Source organism: Cataglyphis hispanica, chromosome 6 (genome assembly GCF_021464435.1).
Source record: "Cataglyphis hispanica isolate Lineage 1 chromosome 6, ULB_Chis1_1.0, whole genome shotgun sequence".
NCBI classification, from domain to species: domain Eukaryota; kingdom Metazoa; phylum Arthropoda; class Insecta; order Hymenoptera; family Formicidae; genus Cataglyphis; species Cataglyphis hispanica.
This window is the reverse complement of record NC_065959.1, coordinates 117,075-139,886: the sequence shown is the minus strand read 5'-3', so window position 1 is coordinate 139,886 and position 22,812 is coordinate 117,075. Positions and strand designations below refer to the sequence as shown.

At 32.8% G+C, this 22,812-nt stretch overlaps 3 protein-coding genes across 6 annotated transcripts in view; 1 reads left to right on the top strand and 2 right to left on the bottom strand.

Moving 5' to 3' along the window:
• LOC126850405 (dopamine receptor 1) overlaps positions 1-13,627 on the bottom strand; it is a 127,504-nt gene extending 113,877 nt beyond the window's left edge. The window contains exon 1 of one of the 2 annotated variants that reach the window (XM_050593372.1): positions 13,575-13,627. The gene's annotated coding sequence lies outside the window, so the exon portion shown is untranslated. The remainder of the gene's footprint in view (positions 1-13,574) is intronic. The other variant, XM_050593373.1, reaches the window with a different exon arrangement.
• The window catches only part of LOC126850395 (uncharacterized), a 34,866-nt gene extending 20,771 nt beyond the window's left edge, over positions 1-14,095 (top strand). For both annotated transcript variants that reach the window (XM_050593323.1, XM_050593322.1), the window contains exons 3-6: positions 533-1,077; positions 2,663-2,982; positions 5,902-6,210; positions 13,614-14,095. In XM_050593323.1, coding sequence (XP_050449280.1) covers positions 533-1,077; positions 2,663-2,982; positions 5,902-6,210; positions 13,614-14,081 — 1,642 coding nt within the window. In that variant the 3' untranslated portion in view covers positions 14,082-14,095. The remainder of the gene's footprint in view (positions 1-532; positions 1,078-2,662; positions 2,983-5,901; positions 6,211-13,613) is intronic.
• A 2,466-nt stretch (positions 14,096-16,561) lies between these two features.
• LOC126850398 (uncharacterized) lies at positions 16,562-22,475 on the bottom strand. 2 transcript variants are annotated; one of them, XM_050593350.1, is made up of 3 exons: positions 21,941-22,475; positions 20,726-20,783; positions 16,562-19,744 (listed from the first exon to the last, which is right to left on the bottom strand). In XM_050593350.1, exons 1-3 carry the CDS (start codon positions 22,186-22,188, stop codon positions 18,458-18,460), a joined length of 1,593 nt encoding a protein of 530 aa, XP_050449307.1. In that variant the 5' UTR covers positions 22,189-22,475; the 3' UTR covers positions 16,562-18,457. The 2 variants fall into 2 exon arrangements, with proteins under 2 accessions (XP_050449307.1, XP_050449308.1); XM_050593351.1 differs by having other exon boundaries at positions 21,488-22,472.
• Positions 22,476-22,812: the final 337 nt, after the last annotated feature.

Here is a 22,812-nt window from a genome sequence, read left to right as displayed (position 1 = left end):
ATCTTCACTATACATCCACCACTATCACTATCCAATTCTCCCATAGCGTACGATGTCGAATAGTACGCATTGTTCTTCCAATATGAACATCTTCGTAATAACATGTTCGACAACGACATATTCGTTATCTAATGAATCAAATTTGCCTTTTAATCTGTATTTTTATCACATATTTTGCTATACATGTTCGCTCGCTTCTACGTATTGCTTAAAGTGCAATGTAAAAGTCCTATGTAATATCACATGGGACGATAAGCGGAAATTAGACATATAACAAAATAAATGTGTCATAAGGATACAATCTCTTAATTATAAATTTTGTTGTTGTTGTTGTTGTTGTTACATATATTAAATAAACATAAATATCACTTTCTTTTAGGTACGTATTAAGATTGAGTTTGCGTCGTAAAGTTAAATTTTGTTTCTACTCTCTCTCTCTCTCTCGTCACTATTCTGGTTTGTACAATGTAAAGTTTCGCCAACAAACTATCGCACACATGCTAACGGGATACGGCCACGTCCCTTCTTCCAGATTGCTAAGATTGTACGAGGGTAGACAATACAGGGAGGCAGCCGGCTTCTTGATGAAACTACCGCATTACACTCTGAAGGCTGCCTTGACAGATATTCCGGTGGACCTGTTGATCGAGACGTTGCCGCACAGCCTCATCTTGCTGGAGGCGCTCTATTCCCGGCTGGTGGAGCTGAACGTCAACGATACCAAGATCTTGCGAATCGAGCAAGTCCTCTGGAGGATAGTGCATCTGATATCGACCAGTCAGGATCACTGCCGACCGCGGATCTGGTGCAAACTTCTCGTATCCTTGAATAGATTATCGCCCAACACAAAGAACACACTGATATCGAGGAGACGCGCCCTAGAGAGAGCCGTTGAAGGACTCGGCAAGCACGGACTGGTGCCCTCTTCGCAAACAAACAACTCCGAGAATTCCGTTACGCCAAATCTGGTACCTTTGCCGTTTGCGTTGAAAGAGGAACTCGAAGCGCGAATGGAGACTTACAAATTAGCGTTACACAAAATTGAGAACTTTGGCAAACATGCTGGAACCCACAAAGGTACATAAAGAACTCCAAAATTTATTGTTATCGCAAAAATCGCGTAATCTAACACGTTGCAAATTAACTTTTAACGTTATATATTTGTGAATATTTAAATCATCGTGTCGATTTTTGAAAGTTTCAAATTAGCATGACGATATTACATGAATTTTGTGATATATATATAAATAACAATCGTAAAGTATTCGTGATAAAGTAAGTGTAAATGATCCATTTAATCTTCGATTACACGATTAATTTTTCATAAAAAAAAAAGTATCAATTGTCAATTGGGACAGTGTAAAGCAAAACTAGTGTTGCGATATTTCGCATTTATCGCCGATTTAGTAAATCCGCCCGGATTTTCATACAGAATTCGGCATTATGATGGGCACGAAATATTCGCATGGGAAAATCGTGACACGGATTTAGCCAAAGTTATATCCGATGCAAAACGCGTTCGTCGGTGAGCATCGCGGCGATTATATTATGCAATTATCATCCACTGCTCGATGAGATTAATTCACGCCGCTAACTTCATCGGAATTAAGTTGCACGGTCGTCCCGATTATCGCGAGTATGTATGTACATTTGAGAGAGAACCGCGGAACCGTGAAGTATCGGATTTTAACGGGCGTCACGTTACGTTTCCAAATGCAAATTGACTAATGTCGGAGCAGTGCGCCATTTACATAGGAGACCGCGCCCCGTTCTCTCCTTCGAGGATATCTTTCGTGACGCGTGTTATTATCGATATATTACCGAGAAGAAAGATGCTAGAGAGAAGCGTGCATGAAATATCGATCGATGAGCGATGTCACTCGTAAATACTGATAAATGTTTACAGAAATGTTACAAATGTCATACCGTGAAAACAAGGATTTAAAATATACAAATAACTATATTTTCTAAAATAGTCCAATTATACGTGTGTTTCTCGTAAATTATAATTTTAAACATGCATTTTTTAATGCAAATTGCGTATTTTTTAAACGTAATCTTTTCATCGCCAGTGAAACATATATTTCAATTACGAGAAATTCCGTCTTTTCTTTCTTCTACTTTTATTAATATAAATATAATTAGCAGTTAATAATACCATTATAGTAGATAATTTATTTGCTTCATCATTAAACGATAATTTAATTACGCCAATAATTAACAATATCTTTTGTCAAGCGATAGAAATGATCTCAGGATTTTGTTCGCTTAGAAAAGCATACTGGGTATCTCGCATTATGATATAATGGGAACAGACAAAACTATAACTTATTGGAGCGTGAACCCGCGGCAATTTATGCCTTGCGCGCGCGCGAGAGTGTGGAAACGGCGCATAATTTAATCCCGTTTCTTTATAAAGAGAAAAGTATGGCATATTTCGTTGTGATGTCAGACACTCCCGGTGATTTCGTTCCGGATATCGGTCCAACTATCTGCGTATAACTCGAGGCGCCGCACCATAAAAAGATGGCAGCGAACGCTGATAATCGTCTCGCGCGCGGTTCCGCTCTAATAATAAAAAGTAATAATAAAACTCCTGAAGAAAGAGGGAGAGAGAGAGAGAGAGAGAGAGAAACTCCGATATTTTCTTACGCTTTTGTAGCGGATCAAGGTGTACAGGCAGCCTCGCATCAGCGGCAACTTTCCCTGAAATACAGTGAGATCCAGCAGCGGCTGATCGATAATCAAAGCCTGCTGAACACCTTGGAGAAAGCGGGAGGACCGTGCAGCTTGGAGAATCTACTGGCGGAATTGAAGCGTCGAGTCGAGCAGGACAAGGAAGCGCTCCGACAATGGACGGCCTTACGAAAATCGACCTTCACACCGACCAACGCAAAGAATCCGGCTCTCGCCGCCAGGTTGCTGCAATTTTCGAGGGGTTGCGCGCTCGCCCTGCAGTTTATGAGCGAGAATAGTTCGCAGGTAAGCGAGAAAGGCCATGCTTCCATCCAAATGTTTCCGAAATTTAATTCTCGAAAATGTAGGCAGGTTTTTATCTTTCGCATCCTTGCGGGAGGAGTAGGAACATATTGCGCTCGATCCTTTTTACACATCGGATTAAAAAAGTTTTTCAAAAACGAATATTAATCACCAATGATGGAAATAATTCGAATAGCTCAGAAAATACGTTAGATTCGCTATTTTAACAATAACGTGTAAGATGGGCATCGGTAATTAATGTTATCTATATCCGCGAAACAATTCACGCGATCGTTTCAGGCGAGAAAGATTTGACATAGAAACGGCAGTTCATTGGAACAATGATCGCGTAGTTCGTGTGCCATCGCGATTTATTTTTCGTGCCCCTCCGTGAGAGATTTGTACGGTCGGTGGCAACAATAAGAAAGGTAAAGAACCTGTGCGAGAGAGCACACGATTCCGAGACACAACACGTGCAATCGACAATAAGAGTATTCTCGCGGGACTTACAACAGCTGATACGTCCAAGATTCGCACGACGTGAAGAGGTATGTGCAACCACCGTGGAATCCCGTAAGGATCCTATAACAAACTTTACTCTTCGTCGCTGCTTAAACTCGGTTGCTATTAACTAGGATGACATGTAAACCGCGCGCGAATTATTTCGATCAATAAATCAATTAGCGAGAAAATTTCTCGCGCGCAATGAATAAATAAATCGAGATGTGTGATCATCAACTCGAGATTAAATTAAAACGAGCACGACATCAAACTAGAATCGCAACGATCGCGTAGAACTATTCACGCTGGCAAAGAGCGGGAATACAGGTATGTGGAGATATAAATTATTTTTATCAGTGTAGCAAATCAATTATATCGAATATATTTGATTTGAATATCAAAATTGTTGAAGTTTTAATTGAAATAAAGTTAATCGTTATACACGGGTATACAAATAATTATATAGTCATGCATATCAAGTAGATGTACAGTATCGTATGTAATCATATGTAAATCGTTAGCCCATGCTATTAATAATTTCATAATCGCAATATAGAAATATAGATTGAAGCTGTATATGCAAAATATATGCATAAAACAAAATATTTATATATGTATGAATCAAATAGAAATAATTTTTCAATCGTGTAAAAGCAAGCGCATCTGAGCAACCAGTTTTATCGTAATTTTATATTCCATAATTCGTATATTCATAATTCATGAGCGAAAACATGATTATAAAGTTCCAAGTAACATTGTCCCATCAAATTTATCGATAAAATCGATAAACACGATATTCGTGAGAAATGTTTCGGAACGTGTGCGAATGTTAATACGGGTGTTATAATATCGCGCACGAATATTAAATACCAAGTCATAAATTATCACCATCGGGAGTGACGGCGACATCGCATGCACGATAAATATTTTACGCATCTAATTGCCATCATTGCCGCACAGAGTTTTACGGTGTGATAAAAATTTTAAATCGATTCCGCTGACTGATTAGCATACTGCTTAGCTTTTTTACAGAGAACGTTTTGACAAAACGCGACTGATTACGCGCGAGGGCAGACGAACGCGGCGCATCACATTGAGAAATCCGTCTATGAAAAGAATAGTAATTTCTATTTAATCGGATAGTACAAATGGCAAAACTGGTATGTTTTCTCTCCTTTCAATCAATGTCATTCGCTTTAATGAGAAAAAAATAATCGTTCCTAGCTCTATCGATAGATTTTGCCATGACTGACGGAGAGATTCTTCAAAGTGTTTTAAAGCGGTAAATGCGCAACGTTCATCCTTTCGCGAAATTTAGCCGAAATTCGATTGGAAACGCGATGAATTTCGCCATCGCCTCATGTGTTTAAACTGCTTCTCGCTAATGGACGAACGCGCGGCGACAAAGTCTTTTACAATCATTTGTATTACTATCGTCAAATTGAAAGCAAAAATATACGAATAATTAATCTCTTTTAGTCTCACTAAAACTTCAAACGACCGAAAATGACGATCGTTGAAATATAAAAAGAGCAGAAAGTGGAAAATTGTTATATAACAGAATTGGAAAACTCACTTCGGCATACCGAAACGTGTTAATTGCTCTCCATTGAGTGCGTTTTAATTGAAAGCCCAGAATCGACTGCAAATCCCAATCGAAAATAGGACAAGTGGATGATAGAAAAGCGCATGTGCTGTACATGTGCGATTGTTCAGTAGTTTCTCCTCTCATAATACGCGACATACATTTTATTACACGCAAAAGTGAGATGATATTTTTTTTTCTATAAATGTAATGAAAGATAGAAATGTCGGTAAATGTTTCCACTTATTTAATTCTTATCTCCTAAATATACTCACTTATATTAAATTTTTTCAAGAGAGAAAAAACAAAACCAATCTCTTTTATTTTTTTTACTTTTTTTTTCCTATCTTGTTTTATATAAAATAAATTGTAATATTTTCTCGCGGTAACATCATTTACCCTTATTCCAATATTCTCTAATCATTTTCCGTTTCTTCGATTTTTCTCATAGACATACAGAAACCCTATGCGCAGTGCATATTTAAAAAAAGAAAAAATATCTTAATTTATAAAAAAAAAAAAATACTTAAATTTTTCATCGCGAGCTATATAATATAAAACTAATACAAAGGTTGAAAAAACATAATAATGTCGGATAGTAAAAAAATAAAAGAATATGTCCTCAAATGTCAGCACATGGGATAGACAGATAAATGTCAAAAGGAATAAATGTCTAAATACTCAAGATTAATAAATATTTAACAAACGTACAAATTTTTTTATATTTTTTAATAATTCTTTTAAATGTCTATATAAGAAAATATTTCTATATTTGAGTATTTTATATTAAAACCCTGTACTGCAGTATTGTATTTTCATAAGTTGTTTCTGTGCAGGTATTTCACCTCGAGGATAACCTAGGCGATGACTACGAGGAAGAATCCAGCAGCGCTGGCTACCATACAGACGATAGTTGCAGCCCAACTCCGGAGCCCGTCGTAACGGGTAGCAACTGTGAAGTTCTCAGCGTGGAGGAGAATTCCTCGGATTTAACCTCGGCCGACATTACGGTGGAGCGACTCGCCGAGAGATACAGTGCTCTTTACGCCCAGGCCAATCTGCATACCCTGGATGCATTAGACGCACTAGAGTCACTCAAGGACGCTCCTGACTTAAAAGCGAAGATTCTCTACTCGGTGGTAGTGGTGAGTACAACTTTAAATCAAGTAATTGCGATCAAAAATGTTTCTTCTGCTCGCTAAAGTACGATACTTCTCGCATATATGTATGTATATATGTATATAATTGCCTCTCTTTGATACTATTATAGTTCTAATATAAACGTGAGAAGTGAATATTTAATCATAAAATCATGAAATATAAAATTTAAACTAAATAATTAAAAATATTTTAAATAAAAAGTAAAAATTAAATTATATATATGATAACAAAGCAATCTTCAGTGGATAGCATAAATATTATGCCTGCTGAATGACAAAGCAAAATGTTAAACATTTGTATTACATGTCGGAAATCAAAATATCTTTTTTTCTCATCGATCAATTTCATGTGACAGACAGTGCGCGACTTTCGCCGGATGAAAACGGTTGAATGTAACAAAAGGCGAAAGAAAACGATTATACGAGTAGCACTCGATCATCCGCAGAAATGCGTATGAATTGGTCACGTGCAGACGCGAAATTATCGTGCAAATATATCTATTATACAATATGTCGTTGTCCCGCTTCGCACATGAATTATTAACGGAATCTGAATCTCCCAAAAAAGGCTTCAACTATTTACTATTTGTGTGACACATTTCGTTAACCATCTGGTTTAACGTCAGTCTGATTTAATGTCAGTATCTTGTCAATGTATGTAGTAGTTGATTGACCCTATATAATTAATTAACAATAGGAATGACACTGTAAATATAAATAATAAAAAAAGTTTATCTTAATCGCGATATAAATAACATTTTGACAAAGACATTAGACTGATTAGACATTTATTCATTCTAATATGCACAATGCAATTAATTTCGCAGAAGATATTCATAATCGATTTTTAGAATATTTTTTCATATAATTTTTGCTTTTAATTTTTTTTTTATTTTAATTATTATACGCAAATAATATTGATTCCTTCTCCCCTTCCCCTTCCCCCCCCCCCTCTTTCTCTTTTTATCAAATCATTTTATTATATATCAGTTTACGTATCATTTTCACACATAAATTAAATTGTGCAAATTTCAATTATTCCATAATTACGCAATGAAAGAGATTCCCTCGCTTAAACCGTTAATAAATGAAATTCAATATCTCTTTAATAACAAATTTGCATTTCCTCTTATATATTAGTTTTATTATTAAATTTTGATTTAAAATCGAATTTTACACAAATCTTATCTTTATAATAAATAATAAATCCAAGAAACGAACAATGGCAAAAAAATCTGTAGAAGTCGAACGTCAGAGATTAGTTTAATGTATGCGTTATTAAATCGATATTAAATCGATATACATGTACATATAGGTTTGAGCGACTAATGTACGCTTCACAAGAATTTTATATATACATCATCACTAACAAACAAAGATCATGTTAAAAGTGTCATGTAAAATCTCGTTTAGACTTGGATTATATAAACAAAGTAAACATAAATATGTTTCATATTCAAGCGTAAATATTTTTTGTCATAAAACAAAAGTTTATTACTCTCTTTATAAATTCGATAACTCTAAATATAAACACACGTTTCTCTCAAAATAAAATCGCATTAGTTTCGCATGTCAACAAGAATGATCGAACGCGTTACTGTCGCATGAACTCGCCAAGCTCATTTTCGCGTGACATTGCTTCACGACATTGACTGTTACTCCACAAGTCGCTATGGAAACTGACAATGAGTACTGTCGTAGCATTGAACGCTAATGATATCATACAATAGCAATTGTTATCATTAAGTGATTATTATTATTATTATGATTGGTATGCAAATGTGATTATAATAAGGCAAATTTTGCTATATTTTTCTGTATACGTAGAAGAACAAAATCCATTTCTTAGATATAATTAGACAGATGCATCTCGAGATGCAAAAAAAGAGAAGAAAAAAAAAAAAAACAAAGCAAAATTTACGATCGCGTTTGCAGAAAGCGCCAATTGTCATGAAAAAGAGGACTCGTCGAAATCTAATAGAGGACACGTACAGTGGAGTGTGGTGTGTCGACACTTGTTCTTCACTTACACTCTCGTGCCGGACAATGTGAAAGCACGCTATAAATGATCCTACCGCGTAACGCACACTCCGCAATTACACATCCTGTAATCATGTTTTGAAATTCATTGTCAGTGTTATACGGAAGATCTCTATTACCTTATCTCCTCCTCCCCGAACATTCTTCAAATAATAAAAGTCACTCTTTATCATATTCTCTGTAGCGAAAGTTTAATGAAAAATTCTCTTTTTTCCGCAATTTTTAACTTATCAATATTAAATATTTTGATGAGCCAGCTTATATGAAAAATATTGCTTGCTTAATTAAAGTTCACGTAAAGTCAAGCGAACAATAAGATTCCGTTATCTACTTTTTAAATTTAATTCACAGGAAGCTCTTCATTTTCAGTGACTTATAATTCAAAGACTCTTGATATTGTATCTTAGTTTTTTTAATAAAAAAAAAAAAAAAATAAAAAAAAAAAAAAAAATCGCTATCAAAATGCATATAAATAAATAAAAATATCAAACGCGTAAATTTTGATTACATTTCTTAAAAGTAGAGAGTAGAGAATTGACAAAGTAGAAAAGAAAAGAATAAAAGCTTCATTCAGTTTCAGATATCATGATAAATATAACTTAAAAAGGTGAGAAACTGTGCAAAACACAGTGAATCAATAGATACCATAGATATATTTAAAGGATTTTTAAATTTCACACATTTATGCTGATAAATAATAAGTTCTTTTTTACTGCTGGCTTGAATAGGTCTTTATAAAGTAAACTTCTTCATTGTAGGTGAAGCGATCCATTTCGCATCCGCGTCGCGCGTCGTTTCGTTCGATCCAAATAATTTCATTATAGCGTAAAACTCAATTTTACGATCAACGAAGTCTTTGAACAAAAACTTATAAAGTTGTACAAGACAGCCTTTAAGAACTTAAGAGCGATTATTATATTGCAAATATAATATATTACCTATAATCTAACTTTAAAATATATATACGTTAATAATTATTATTAACTTCCAACATCTTTTAATTAAACAAATATTTCTTGCATTATTAACCAAGTTTCACATAATTGCATGCACAGATATAATTCCATGTATAGGTATAATTCCATATGCAGATATAATAGCGCTGTATATTATTACATGCAATAAACGCGCATTAGACAAAAGAAAAATCGGAATTTATTTGGGAAATACCAATTCGCATTAAAAGCGAACAATCTCTTCATTAGTGTGTTGTTTCCGGGAAAATTGCATTATTTAAAACAAAGCGTGCGCCTCTCACAAATTAGTGAATTAATTATTTGATAATCCATTTGAAGAACAAAAGCTCTCAATATTCTTTTTAATCAAAAACCAAATGTACGGCGACGAAAAACGAGAAGAAGAAAAACAAAAGAGAGAAAAAGCACAAAGAAACATATTTTTTCACGACAGTTAATCATAAATTTCGAATAAAACATCGATGATATTTGTATATACATAGGTATATAAGTGTGCTGTAAGATTATTTTTATTATTACCATGCACCTGTCTCTCGCCCGATCGATGGACCATTAACGTCAAAGCTGCCAGGGTTAGGGCGAAGGGATGATCTGTGGTAGTGCGAAAGAGGAGACTGGACAGAGAGCGCACTTTTGCGATAGAGTATACTCGACAAGTAACAGAAAGAGAGAAAGAGAGAAGGAAAGAAAGAGAAAGAGAGAGAAAAATACTGATCTATCAGCCTAAGGCTATTAGATACTGTGCATATATACACGGATACATACAAGTACCTTTCACACAGATATCTGGGGAAATCGATGAACTAAAATAAATATCCACGAAGAAAGCGATGTACACACATATACATACATAAATATGCGCGCGCGCGCGCACAAACTGGACTATCTTTCTTCGCTATCTCTCTCTCTCTCTCTCTCTCTCTCTCTCTCTCTCTCTCTCTCTCTCTCTCTCTCTCTCTCGCTTGCGCATGTTTATTATCATCTTGTAAAATGGGCTGCTGTCACTTGGTCGATAACCCGGCTAAGTCAATTCACGAAATATGTATTATCTTCCTCGAGAGGCGTAGATATGTAACATAATTTCAATGATGATGTCAGAATTAGCACTATAGCAACCTCGGTGTTCATGCGTCATTTTCAGACGAGCTGTGACAACTAATTCCGCAGATGGCGGATTTCAATCAACAATACGATATTTATATTTCAGTCTAAAATAACTTGAGATATGCATGAATATATTTCAGGTCAATATCGCCATGAAATAATATCGGCGATGAAAAAGCATAAAAAAAAAAAACAAAGTGAAATATTGACAGCCGTTGATAGATATTTTAAAGGCCTGAAAAAATCTGATAAAACTCTCCTCTCTGCTTCCTATTAACACGCCGAATAAAGTGCGCGAAAGGCAATCGTTTTCTTAAATAGAGCGAGTGGAGAGATCTAACTTACTATTTATCCATCGCGTTGCTGTTTTTCATTTCGCATACGGATGACAATACGATAAAATAAGCATAACAAACGAATTTTCTTATTGCTTTCAATTTGCCTCGTACATTCTTCTCTTATTTGACGAACAAGTTTCCATCTCCTCGTGCGTATTTGAATATATTCCTAGATAGAGCCTAGTGATATTAACTAATAAATATGTATCAGTACAATGATGATAATTCCTAATACTTCCTTAAAAATGCGATCAGTTACAATATCAGTCATCATTTTATAATCACTTAGAAAAAAATTAAGAGATAAAAAATAATTTATATAAGCCAGTTCTTCAAATAAAATTATTTTCCCTTCTACTCACCCTTCCAACCCCCCCCCAAAAAAAAAAAAACATTAACTAGCGTCAGAAAAAACATTTTACATATCATATATATAATTACGCCTCCATAAAAAAATTTTAAATACTGTAAGAAAGTGCTCATAAATTAATGCCCGCTATTACAACTATGAATAAGAATCAATCTCAGGAAAATCAATTTTCAATAAATTAATAATAAAATGTCACGAATTATTAATAATGAGCTTACGCGGGGTTAAATCTTAACTTCCGATGAGTTAATTAAAACGAATTTTGCGAGAAAGAATCGATTAATAACGAGAATATGTATCGAGTATCAGTTTTCTTTAAAATTTGAATCAACTATGGACAATTATGCGCGGCGTATATCTATGTATCTATACATAGATCTATAGTGACAGCCTATCGCGCTGCAATTAATACAGCATATTGTATAGCGGGAAAATGACTTTCACACGCGAAAAGCGCGTGATAAAATAAATATTACAAATTGCAACAGAAATAATTTTTTTTTTTTTACTCTTTCTTACATTCCCACGCACATTCTATAGAGAGTCCGAGAAATACTAAGCTCCTCTCGACTATAAATACGAGAAGAAAGCAAGAAAAAGAACGATTATGCTTATTCAATTACGAATAATAATCTGTCGCGTCATTTCGTGCATAAATAATAGCGTTAGCCGGCCGATTATGGTTCAATTAATATTATGCGCGCAAGTTGCAGCCCACGTTATATTCAGTCGGTAGTCGCGCGGAAAATGCAAGTTAATTGTAAGTTCTAACTCAATCCCGCAGAAGATATTGCGTATACCAGCAGTTCCATAACTTTCAATATTCTTGATACTGATATAAACCAAAAGTTACCCTAAATATTTCGATAAATTGGTTACTTGCAACTTAAATGCTCCTTTGTGGAAGTCGACAATTGATATCACATTCTCAATATTAAAATACATATACGGGATTATTACTTCTTCAAATTATCGAACAAGCGTAATGAAATATTATTATATGAATTAATCACGGTTCCGTTAGAAATATATTATGACTCTAATTTTCGCTAGCGGAATATTTGTGTCAAAAATCGAAAGATTCTCGTAAATCAACCTGAAAAATGTCGATTTCTTTTAAACAATAGAGAATACTAGATTACGCAAAAATTACACTCTAGTATTGTATTCTCGTAAACAATACAACACATTGACTCATTTAACTTCAGCTCGTCTTTTCTGATTCATTACGCATAAAATAGCTGATTATTGTGACGAACGAGTGAAAAACGTACGAGTTATAATACGACAGCGCGAACTTTTGCACCTGTAACGGTACCGGATGTACAGTTAGTCGCGCTCTGTTCAGAATGAGCCGCCGTTAAAAACAGTAATTCATCAACAATGCTCGTATATTACCATTGTGTAAATCCGAGTACAAATCCAACGGAGAGGATTCCTTCGTGCGACATGATCCTGAAATTCCGTCGCAATTACGTGATAACCGGAATAATGCGGAACAAGTACGCTCGCACGTCAGTTAATTAAAACGACCGGCATTCTTACGGCGGTGAATTCAATGCTGCCCCCGATTTCATAGAGATTGCGATCGACATATCCTCCATAATAAGCATAATAAGCATAATAAGCACGGCAGCGGCAAACATGTTAACGATATCTCTATCAGCTAATATATGTTCACAGATTCGCGATTATAAATACGTTCGATATTTTGTACATATCAATCTATTATCAATCAAATGTAATTGTCGTATTAACGATATTGGAGAAAATCATTCTATGGATGAATTTTTTTTCTTTTTATATCATATGTTTTATACTATATGTTTTACTATATACACATCATTATACTTTTGCAAAGAATAAAAAATTATATTAAATTCTGTGAAAATAATTGAAATATTATCTAACATTTACAGATATCATTTAAAAAAAAAAAACTGTTATTTATTGAATAAAATAATTTTATTGAATAAAATACTACTTCTATAATATAAAATAATTTACTATTGTTACAAATTTTTTTTTCAATAATAAGATGATTTACTTGATAAAATATAAAGATTATTCTTAATCTGATATATGTATATTTCCAACTTTGCAAACTAATATTTATCAAATATGACTTTGTCAATAAAATGTATCGGAATATCATAAATCTGTCGCCTAAAAAAACTATTCAATCGTTTGTAGCAAAACTATCGGAACATAAGACGCACAAATCATGCGTCAACGTCAATCATGAATCAGCAAATGTGTTATAAAACTTGTTCCACTCTAATCTCAATCACCCGTTGAGTGATTGATAATCCATTACATCGCACGCAAAACGTACCCGACACCCCTCCCTTTCTCATTCAATTTCACTCATCTTGAATATTCTAAACATTTGTGGAAAAAGAAGTTGGCAGCATGTCGTCGCAGCAGACGTGCGTAACGATTTATATCGTTATAGATGTAGCGTCTCTAACGGCATGCATATTCTGTAGAATAGAATTGAAAACTATTACATTACATTACCGGTCGCAGCCTCTGCTAATCATCGTATCTCATCCGCAGCTCTCGTGGCGTTTAGCCGGCATGGTCCAAACATCGAGGCGCCTGGAGGCCTTGAAGATCCTAAACGGCGCGGCCGCATCGCAGACGTCGGCGACGACGCCGGAGCTTGAGGAATGCATAAAACGACAACTGGCCACTTCCGGCGCGCAGACCGGTTCCCGCGAGGTCGCCGATCAGGTGGTCGGCCAGTTGGAGAGGACACTGTACGACTTTCCGTGTCTGCGTGGCTGCACCGAGGTCAAGAGTTATGCCACCGCGTGTTCTACTTTAGCCTGGGCGTGTCTGGCACGTTCCACGCCGCTGGTGCTCGATGTAGCACAGAGTCTGGAGTTTCGCAGAGAGGTCCACGTAAGGCATCATGCTTCCCCAAATCCGCACGGAATCAGGATCAGATCGGTCCTATGGCCAGGACTTCGGGAAGGCTGTCAAGGTCCCTGCCTTCATAGAGCCGTCGTGATGACTTGTTAAAGTACTTGCGGCACTTCTGTAAAAAAGTAGATTTATTATTATACAGAATTGTCATTTTAAGTGTTAAACAATCTTGAGAAAAATATCTACGTAAAACTTCTCTCTAACAATAAGAAAGAGAAATACATACAAAGTCGAACGAATGATTGATTGCATCAGGTAATAAAATATACAATCATTTTCTAGACTTGTGCAATTACAATTTATGAGGTATATAAACAAATATTTTTAAGCAATATTTTTGAATTTTCAATTATAATGTGGTCACAAAGAGATAACTGTATGAATAGATAAAAGATAGAGATAATTTTTCATATAGGATGCTGCATGACAGATCCAATTTCCATGTGTGTTCATGATATGCATTCCACATCGTTGACGCCGTAATCGGATCTTAAATTTCAGAAATGTATCTCGCGCATATTGCTCGTGGTTCCATCGACCGCATAATGAAGAATTCAGGATAGTATGATACGGTGTGTTATTGAAATACTTATTGTCTATATTCTTGTTTTTGTGCATGTTTTAGCTGATCAAAACAAAAAGAATACGAACGAATGATGATCGATATAAAAGCGATGAAAAGCGCAAACACATTATGGTATGCAATAAATGGCAATCAAAAAGATTATATGCAAAATTAAATGATAAAAAAAAAATGTGCATTTATATATCGTATTTATTAAGGGGAATAACTAGAATAACAAAAACTAATCGTTTATTATTTTGTCATAGATAATATATGTGTAATTATAACAGAAAATAATTTATATATTATATTCATTCAAATTGCTATTTATTCTACAGAAAAAAAAGATCCTCTTTAATACAAAACAGAAGATGTCTTCAAATTTCTGTACCTGCAAAAGTATTTTCTCTTCGATTTAATACAATTGACGCTTTAGCAAGAGAAATTATTTAATTTAATTATTTATTTGAAAATTTTCGAAACTTAAACAAATTGTACAGAATAACTTTTGTTAAAAAAACATGACCATGTACGCTATTATATAATGATAAAATAAAATAAGGGACAATTTAAAAAAATCACTTTATAAAATTCAAGTAAATATTAATATTTTGTTATTTAATTGTTATTTTTCAAAGCTAAAAGATTAATACTCGATATATAACATAAAAAGTTTATATAAAATCGCACTACTAACAATTGTTGATATGATCGATATGTTTTATTAATCGATAAACTTTATTTAACATTTATTATAATAAAAGTATATTGTATATTATTTTTATTTAGTTACACACACACACACACACACACACACACACACACACACACACACACACACACACACACACACACACACACACACACACACACACACACACACACACAAAATACATATACACGCTATCTTTATATTAAAATTATGTATTAACAATAAAACATTAATAAAAGTTTTTAATAAAATATTTGCAAACGTTTCTTAGAGTTTATTTAAACATAATTTTAGGAGAAAGAAAAAAACAAAATATTAACAAAGATTGATTGATGTTAGAAATTCAGTCGAATCAAGCTTAATTATTAAAGCGCAGTTGCAACAGTATCGTCTGAGAGGAAGTCTTAATATACTGAAATAGTATACCACATATATACTATATATAATTGAAGCAAGAATTATGCTTCAAGAAGTCGCCATTTCAAACTAATTCGACAAGACATTAATAATTTTATATTTTCAAACGGTTTCTCTCTATTATTACTGTATTAATATTATTATCATATAAATATTATGAAAAAAAAAAAAAAACATAATAAATATTACTTTCAAATTGTTTTTTTTTTATTATTAAAAATGATATAAATAAAATTTCTCATAACTTTAATATTGTTTTATTTTAGATATTACATTCTAAAACAATTACATTTTCTAAGACAAAATAATTTAATTTTAACAGAGCAATAATAACGAGATCTAATAATTAAATTTAAATTTATGTTATATTACGCGATATTACCGTAGAAATATTTCAGATTTCAAGAAGATTAATGTCATGCGACTAAATCTGCAAACCATATGAAACATTGTTAATAATTCTCATTGTCAGTACCTGGTCTTCCGAGTTAGTATTATCAGCTAAGCCATCCGTCCAACCAATGTATTTCTCTGCTATTGTTGATTTAATCCCATATTTCTGAAATGGGATCAAAGAAAGAGATATGTGGCTATTTCTTTATCCACTTAAATATCTTATTGTCAACTCTTGCATCCTATTACAGTTTATTATATATTCATACCTTTTATATTTATTGAAAGTGCGAAATAGGTTTATTATATTTAAATATATCTTGCAAAAATATTCATATATATATATATATATATATATATATATATATATATATATAATGTATTAAAAATTCTTATATATTTAGTCATATATATTTATATATTTTATTCCTTCCTATTATGTAGATACAGAAATACAAATTGGTAATTTATTCAGTAAAACAATCAATGAAATTTTCAATTTCAAGAGTTTATTATAAATCCCATAGAGAGGTTTCTATATACATTCTGTTAGATATACTTTTAACGCTTTTACTAATCAAATAAGTATAAAAGTATGTCTTAACGATTATTCGTTTAGTCCCGAATAATTAGTAAACTGAAAATTACATTCGCACCAAATTGATAAAATAATGATCCAATATTGTGGTATGGAATCAAACATATTTTTTGCAATATATCATTTTAGCAATTAAGAAAGAATTACTCGACAGATCTAAACGAATAGATCGAGTGACATTGGGAAGTACTTTGGTCGAATTGTCTTAATCGTTTCTACTTCTGATTTATCAATACGATGGAAAATCGAAGAGATATATCTATTTTAATACATAATATATCCCAACAGATTTCATATTAAGGCATAATATCACCCTTAAACAAGAATATATCTATGGCAAAATATGAGAAGACTTGAATGCACGAATTTGACAAATAAAGTCGCACGTATAAAATAAAATCTTTCTAGAAATATATCTTTTCTACAATTCATTTTTATTTTGCTATTAAGATATATTGTATGATGCTATACAATTTCATATTGAAATACTCCTTACACGTTTGAATTTTCTTAAGTGCAATAGATATTTATATTTGTCGATAAAAATGAGTATTCTTATATCAAATATAAGTAGTATATGGAAAATTACCACGTCTTCTATAAAAGTATAGAATTGATCTATCAATTAATTAAAATTAAAAAATTATACATATAACATTGCAATATACAAGTTAAATTTGTTGCATGACTGTTATCATAATATGAATCATTTGTAATAACCAACAAGAATATTTCTTAATAGATCATAAAAAAACTGCTGGTATCATAAAGGCGGATATACTTGTTTCGGAGCAACAATTCGCTGTAACTAAAGCAAAATATACATTCATATTGATATTACAATCTTTGAAAATTTGTTTGAAATAATTATGTAGAGTAAATTCTCATATCCGTAATACAAGTCCTCATTAACATTAACAAATTACAGAAATATAAATATTATACTTTATTAAGAACTAAATACAAAGAGATATGTCTTTTTAACATTACATGATATATATGAGAAATAAATGTATAGAATATATTCATTTTTTTCTACAGATATGAGATAGTATCCAAGAAATTCCCAGATTAATATTTTGTCAAATTAACATATTGTAATGTTGCGTTCAGAACTATCTTTAACTAAAATAAAACTTGTACATGTATTCCTCTATTTATCATGTATAAATCTCTATAAATCTCTACAGAATTGTATTGGAGATAAATACAGATTATACAGGATATAAATTAAAACATGTATTGTAATTAAATACATTTTACATTTTTTTTTTTATGGGTGTATGCACTTATTTTATATTACTCTATGCCAAAAAGCTAGTATATTTTATAAAATCAAGTCTTTGTTCATAAAATAGTCATGTCAAGTTAATAAAATTGTACTTTTTCATCATTATAGTTTACTTTTCTCTTTCTAATAAATTTTTTCCAAAGTTAGCAAATGACAATATCTAAAAAAATCATACACTAACAGTTTTAGCACAATCTGCACAATGGAAATATAATATTAGACTAATTTACTTATTGAAAACACATTATATTCTCTGCTATTAAAAAGAGGAAATGTCTAAAAATTAGAAAAGTACATCTGTTTTTGGACAAATTTTGAAATATAAAAAAATGAGATTTCAATTATTTTTAACAGATTAATTAGAAAAAAAATTATCCACTATTAAAAGGCGACATGTACATGAATGTGTTTATAATCATTTAACCCTTAGTACTTTTCAAAAATATAAATTTTTTTTCTATAGTGGATATAACATACACGAAATTTTCACGAAATTTTACATGATGACACACCATGTCTTTTTTGTACTTTCAGTTGTTTCATTCGTTTTCTTATTGTCGTCATTGTTTATCCCACTAATGTCTAATGTAGTGGATTCAAATTTATAAGGTGTACTTTTTGGTGTGGATATCAATACAGGTTTGACAAAACCTTTCAATAGATTTATAGATGTATTTAATGTACTACTCTCATCATCCGTTTTCTGCTTTTTCGCTGAATCCCAATTTGCTGTCTCAATTTTACGTTTCCTATCTAATGGGCTACCATTTCTAGGGAAAATATCCGATAGTAAACTGCTGTAATGTAAGATCTTAGATTCTGTCCCTTCATCTTGAGTTATTGACATGTCCGATGTATTCACAAAAAGAGAGCTATTCGGTGATATTCTCTCGCGCAAAGCAATACGACGCGATCTACCGATTGAGTGTCTTCCTGAGATGTTCCTTAGGGTCCTGCCAAATGACAAATCTTTTGATAGTTGACTCGGTGTGCCTTCTATATTACTTATGTCCAAGACTTTTGAATTATCTTTTGCACAATCTGATCTTACAAGCATGACATGTACATCTTTTAGCATGTATGAATCTTTTAGCATAGATGAATCATAAGAAACAGATGCTTCATTGTTTACAACATCATTGTTCTTTTCTTTATCCTTCTGTGTATCATTTTGAGAAATGGATTCTGATGTTTCAGATAGCTCCGATGTTGTAGATTCAACAATGTCCACTGAATAACTTTCTGTGCCTGTTTGAACTTCGCTTTGTATCTCTTCTTTTTCATTTATCCTATTCTTTAGTGGATCTTGTAATTCTTCTCCAGAGCTATTGTCTTTTGACTGTTTATCATTTAATTTTTCCTCTCCGTTTTTTGTAGGACTCTTCTCTACAAATGTTAATTGTATATCATTGTCTTCTTCCATTTCTGTAGTTGCAATATTAGCATTTTCTGATGAAACTTCTTCTTTTTCTTGAGAAATAATTTTGCTTTCGACAGATACTTCAACTTCCTCGGTAGTCTTTGTAGAAGTTTGAAGTTTGCCTGATGCCTGTTCAATGTGATCAACACATTCTTTATCAGTAGCAAATTCTTCAGTTTCGACAACTTTGTTGTTACCGTTCTCTTCTTTAATATTTTCCTTTTGAATTGAAACGTTCAATTTAACTTCAGCTTCTTCCGATCCCTGCATGTCTGCAGTCTTTGCTTCTGGATTTTTCATTGATAATTTTAATTGTTTTGATGTTTGATTAAGTCCACCCTTTGTTGGAGGGCGTAGTTTGCTCTACAACACACATTATTTCCACATTGCAAAAAAAGTAACCTAACAAATAATTTATACATATTTAGATACTTTTATATTATTCTTATAATGTAATATTATTTTATATTATTGTTATTTATATGCAATCTAATAAATTTATTTATCTCATAAAATATATATTTATATATCTATAATTTATACAATTTTAATCATCAATTAAGGTTTTGATTGTACAACATATAATACTTAATAATTTTAAAATGTAAAATGTTGATTATTTCAATTACAAATGAAATATTATATATAAAAATTGTTTTATATAACATGTGTGTGATATATATATATATATATATATATATATATAGTATTTCTGTAACATATGAATTATATTTAATAAGTAACATTCTATTGTATTTATATATTGTAATTATATATTGTATTGTAGATTATAAGACATGCAAAATTGACATATACAAAATATACCTAAGGAAAATAGAGAAATCAATATAAAAATACAATCATAAGAAAATTGTTAATGATGATATAAGTTGGCAATAAAAAAATAAAGGCTTAAATAATTATGCAAATATATTATAAAATTTCTCAAAATTTTTCTAAAATCATTCCAAGTGTACATACTATGCTGATGAGTCCATACCTAATCTATGATAAAAGATAATACTATCTTAATTATAAGTTTAACAAAAAAATATCAATGTTGCCAATAAAAATAAACTTAATACATATTATATAAGTTGATAAAATACAACATATTAAGTAAATAAAGTGTAACAATTCCAATAATTATATAAATATAATATATAATTTCTGAACAATTATTTAATATCTGCATATTGCAACGAATGACTCAAAATAATCATATATACAACAATTATCTATATATCATCATATATAATCATATAGTTATCAAACAGTTTGTAACAGTTTTTATATATATTGTAAATAATAAGAAAAAATAAGAAAGAAATTAAAAGCATATACCTTAAAATTCTTTCCTGGTCCAGTTGGGACTTTTTTTTGCACTCCAGTCAGTTTTGGCCTAAAACAAAAATAAGATATTCATAATCAATGAAGAGAGATAAGTTATATGGCAGATGGCCTTTGAGTAAATGCTGGAGGTGATGAGAGGTACTAATTTAAGAATATATAAAACAAAGTTAACCAAAGTTTCTCATGTCTTTCAAAAAAAAAAAGAAAAAAAAAAAAGAAAAAAGAAAAAGAAAAAGTATATTTTATATATTTTCCTCATACATATATTATTATAAAATATCATTCTCTCTCAAATAAAGTATAAAGATTCTGAAATATCTCTCCTCTCTCTCTCTCTCTTTCTTATAAATTTATTCTATTAAATCTTATAACTTGGCTCTTACATTGAAGTTCACTTTTCGAATTACTAACAAAATTGTTTCTTTGATTCAAAATTTTGTAAATATATTGCACCATGATAACATAATGCATTATATATACATAAATGTAAAAATGTTACAAAACGTAATATAATCTGGAATTCTTCTCTACTAAATATTGCAGAATATAAAACTTTTTTTAAACTACAATAGTAAACAATTAACAAGTCCTAAATGTTGCACAAAAAAAAAAGAAATAGAAAAAATGAATCATACTACATAATTCATAATTTTTCTCTTTGAATGCTTCGGAGTCAATCAAGTGGATTGAAGTGTGTGACTGAGAAACTCTGGCGAAACTTGCAATTCGCTGTTGCTGATTGTTTCTACAAACCTGTTCAAACTCTCGGACTCGCGCTGTCTCTCGTGCAAGCTAGATTCAGAAGCTTTCGACGGCGCGGTCGTTGCCTTGAGCCTCCGAACGTACAAATTCCTCTCATCGCCCCCAGGGGCCGCCTTCTTTGGCGTCTTACCCATGGCCACGATTGCGATTAGCGGCGTGCCTATTTGTCGCGCCCGGTTAAACTCCACGCCCTTGTTTTTTTTGTTTTTTTTTCTCTTATCCGATCTTTGTGCTAACGTTACAAGCCCGCGTCAAGCCCCCATTTAATGTACGACAAATAATATGCTTATACCTTGTCTCTATTATTTGTCTGTCTGTCTGTGTCTCTCTCTCTCTCTTTTTCTCTCTCTCTCTCTCTCTCTCTCACTCTCTCTCACTCCTTTTCTAACTCGTCGCTATTAATTCGCTTCCTCAGCTCAAATATTAATAATCGTCCTTTCTTACTCTCGTCGCGGCCAACTACTCGCGACGTGGACTTGGCCGTACGAATGCGGGCGCCGGTACTCGTGCACAAATGGCTTCGTCGAATTCAAGCGCACATACGCACTACGCAGAACACCATGCAACCGCAGACCGACTGCGACGACTCGACGACGTGCGATATGCGATGCGAATGCGACATGCGACGACGCGACGCGAGGAAACGATAAATGCATATACGCAAGCGCGAGCGAGCGCGCGCGCGCATACATACGCCAAACGCTACCACCAACCGCCAACGTGTGAATGCGACAGAAACTTATCGAAGCTTGTAATCGCGAAATCGTACTGGAATTACTTTGCCGATTCGCGACTCGTGATGCAACAGAGGCACCGAGACATTGTAAATAAATCCGCGGCGAATAAAATGTCAATAACGTTGCGCGTGCCTCACATACGCATATATGTGTATATATATGCAAGTTATCTCAAGTATACAACCGGCTCTCGCCTCTCGCCTCGTTTTTTCGCCGATTTTTCTTGACTCTTGTTACGCACGGCGATTTCCGTTCGCTGACCAAACTTCCGTTTGCGAAGACGCGGGCGGTGTCCTTAATCGGCGCTGTCGTCGCTTTTGCGCGCGCATATGAAACGATCCTTTTGATACCTATTTTCATAACAAAACTATATTTCAAACTATCGCGTACAAAAGTTGTTTCAAGTATATATAAGGATTGGAACCAATACGGGCATATGTAATGCCGAAATCGCCCTTTCTCGGCACATGTAAATTCAGGAAAAATTATTTCTCATATCGAGCAGTTTTATCATTCTTCTCATCGTTATTCAATATTGGGGAAAAAGGTCGATACATACCTAACGGTGGTGCACGTCAA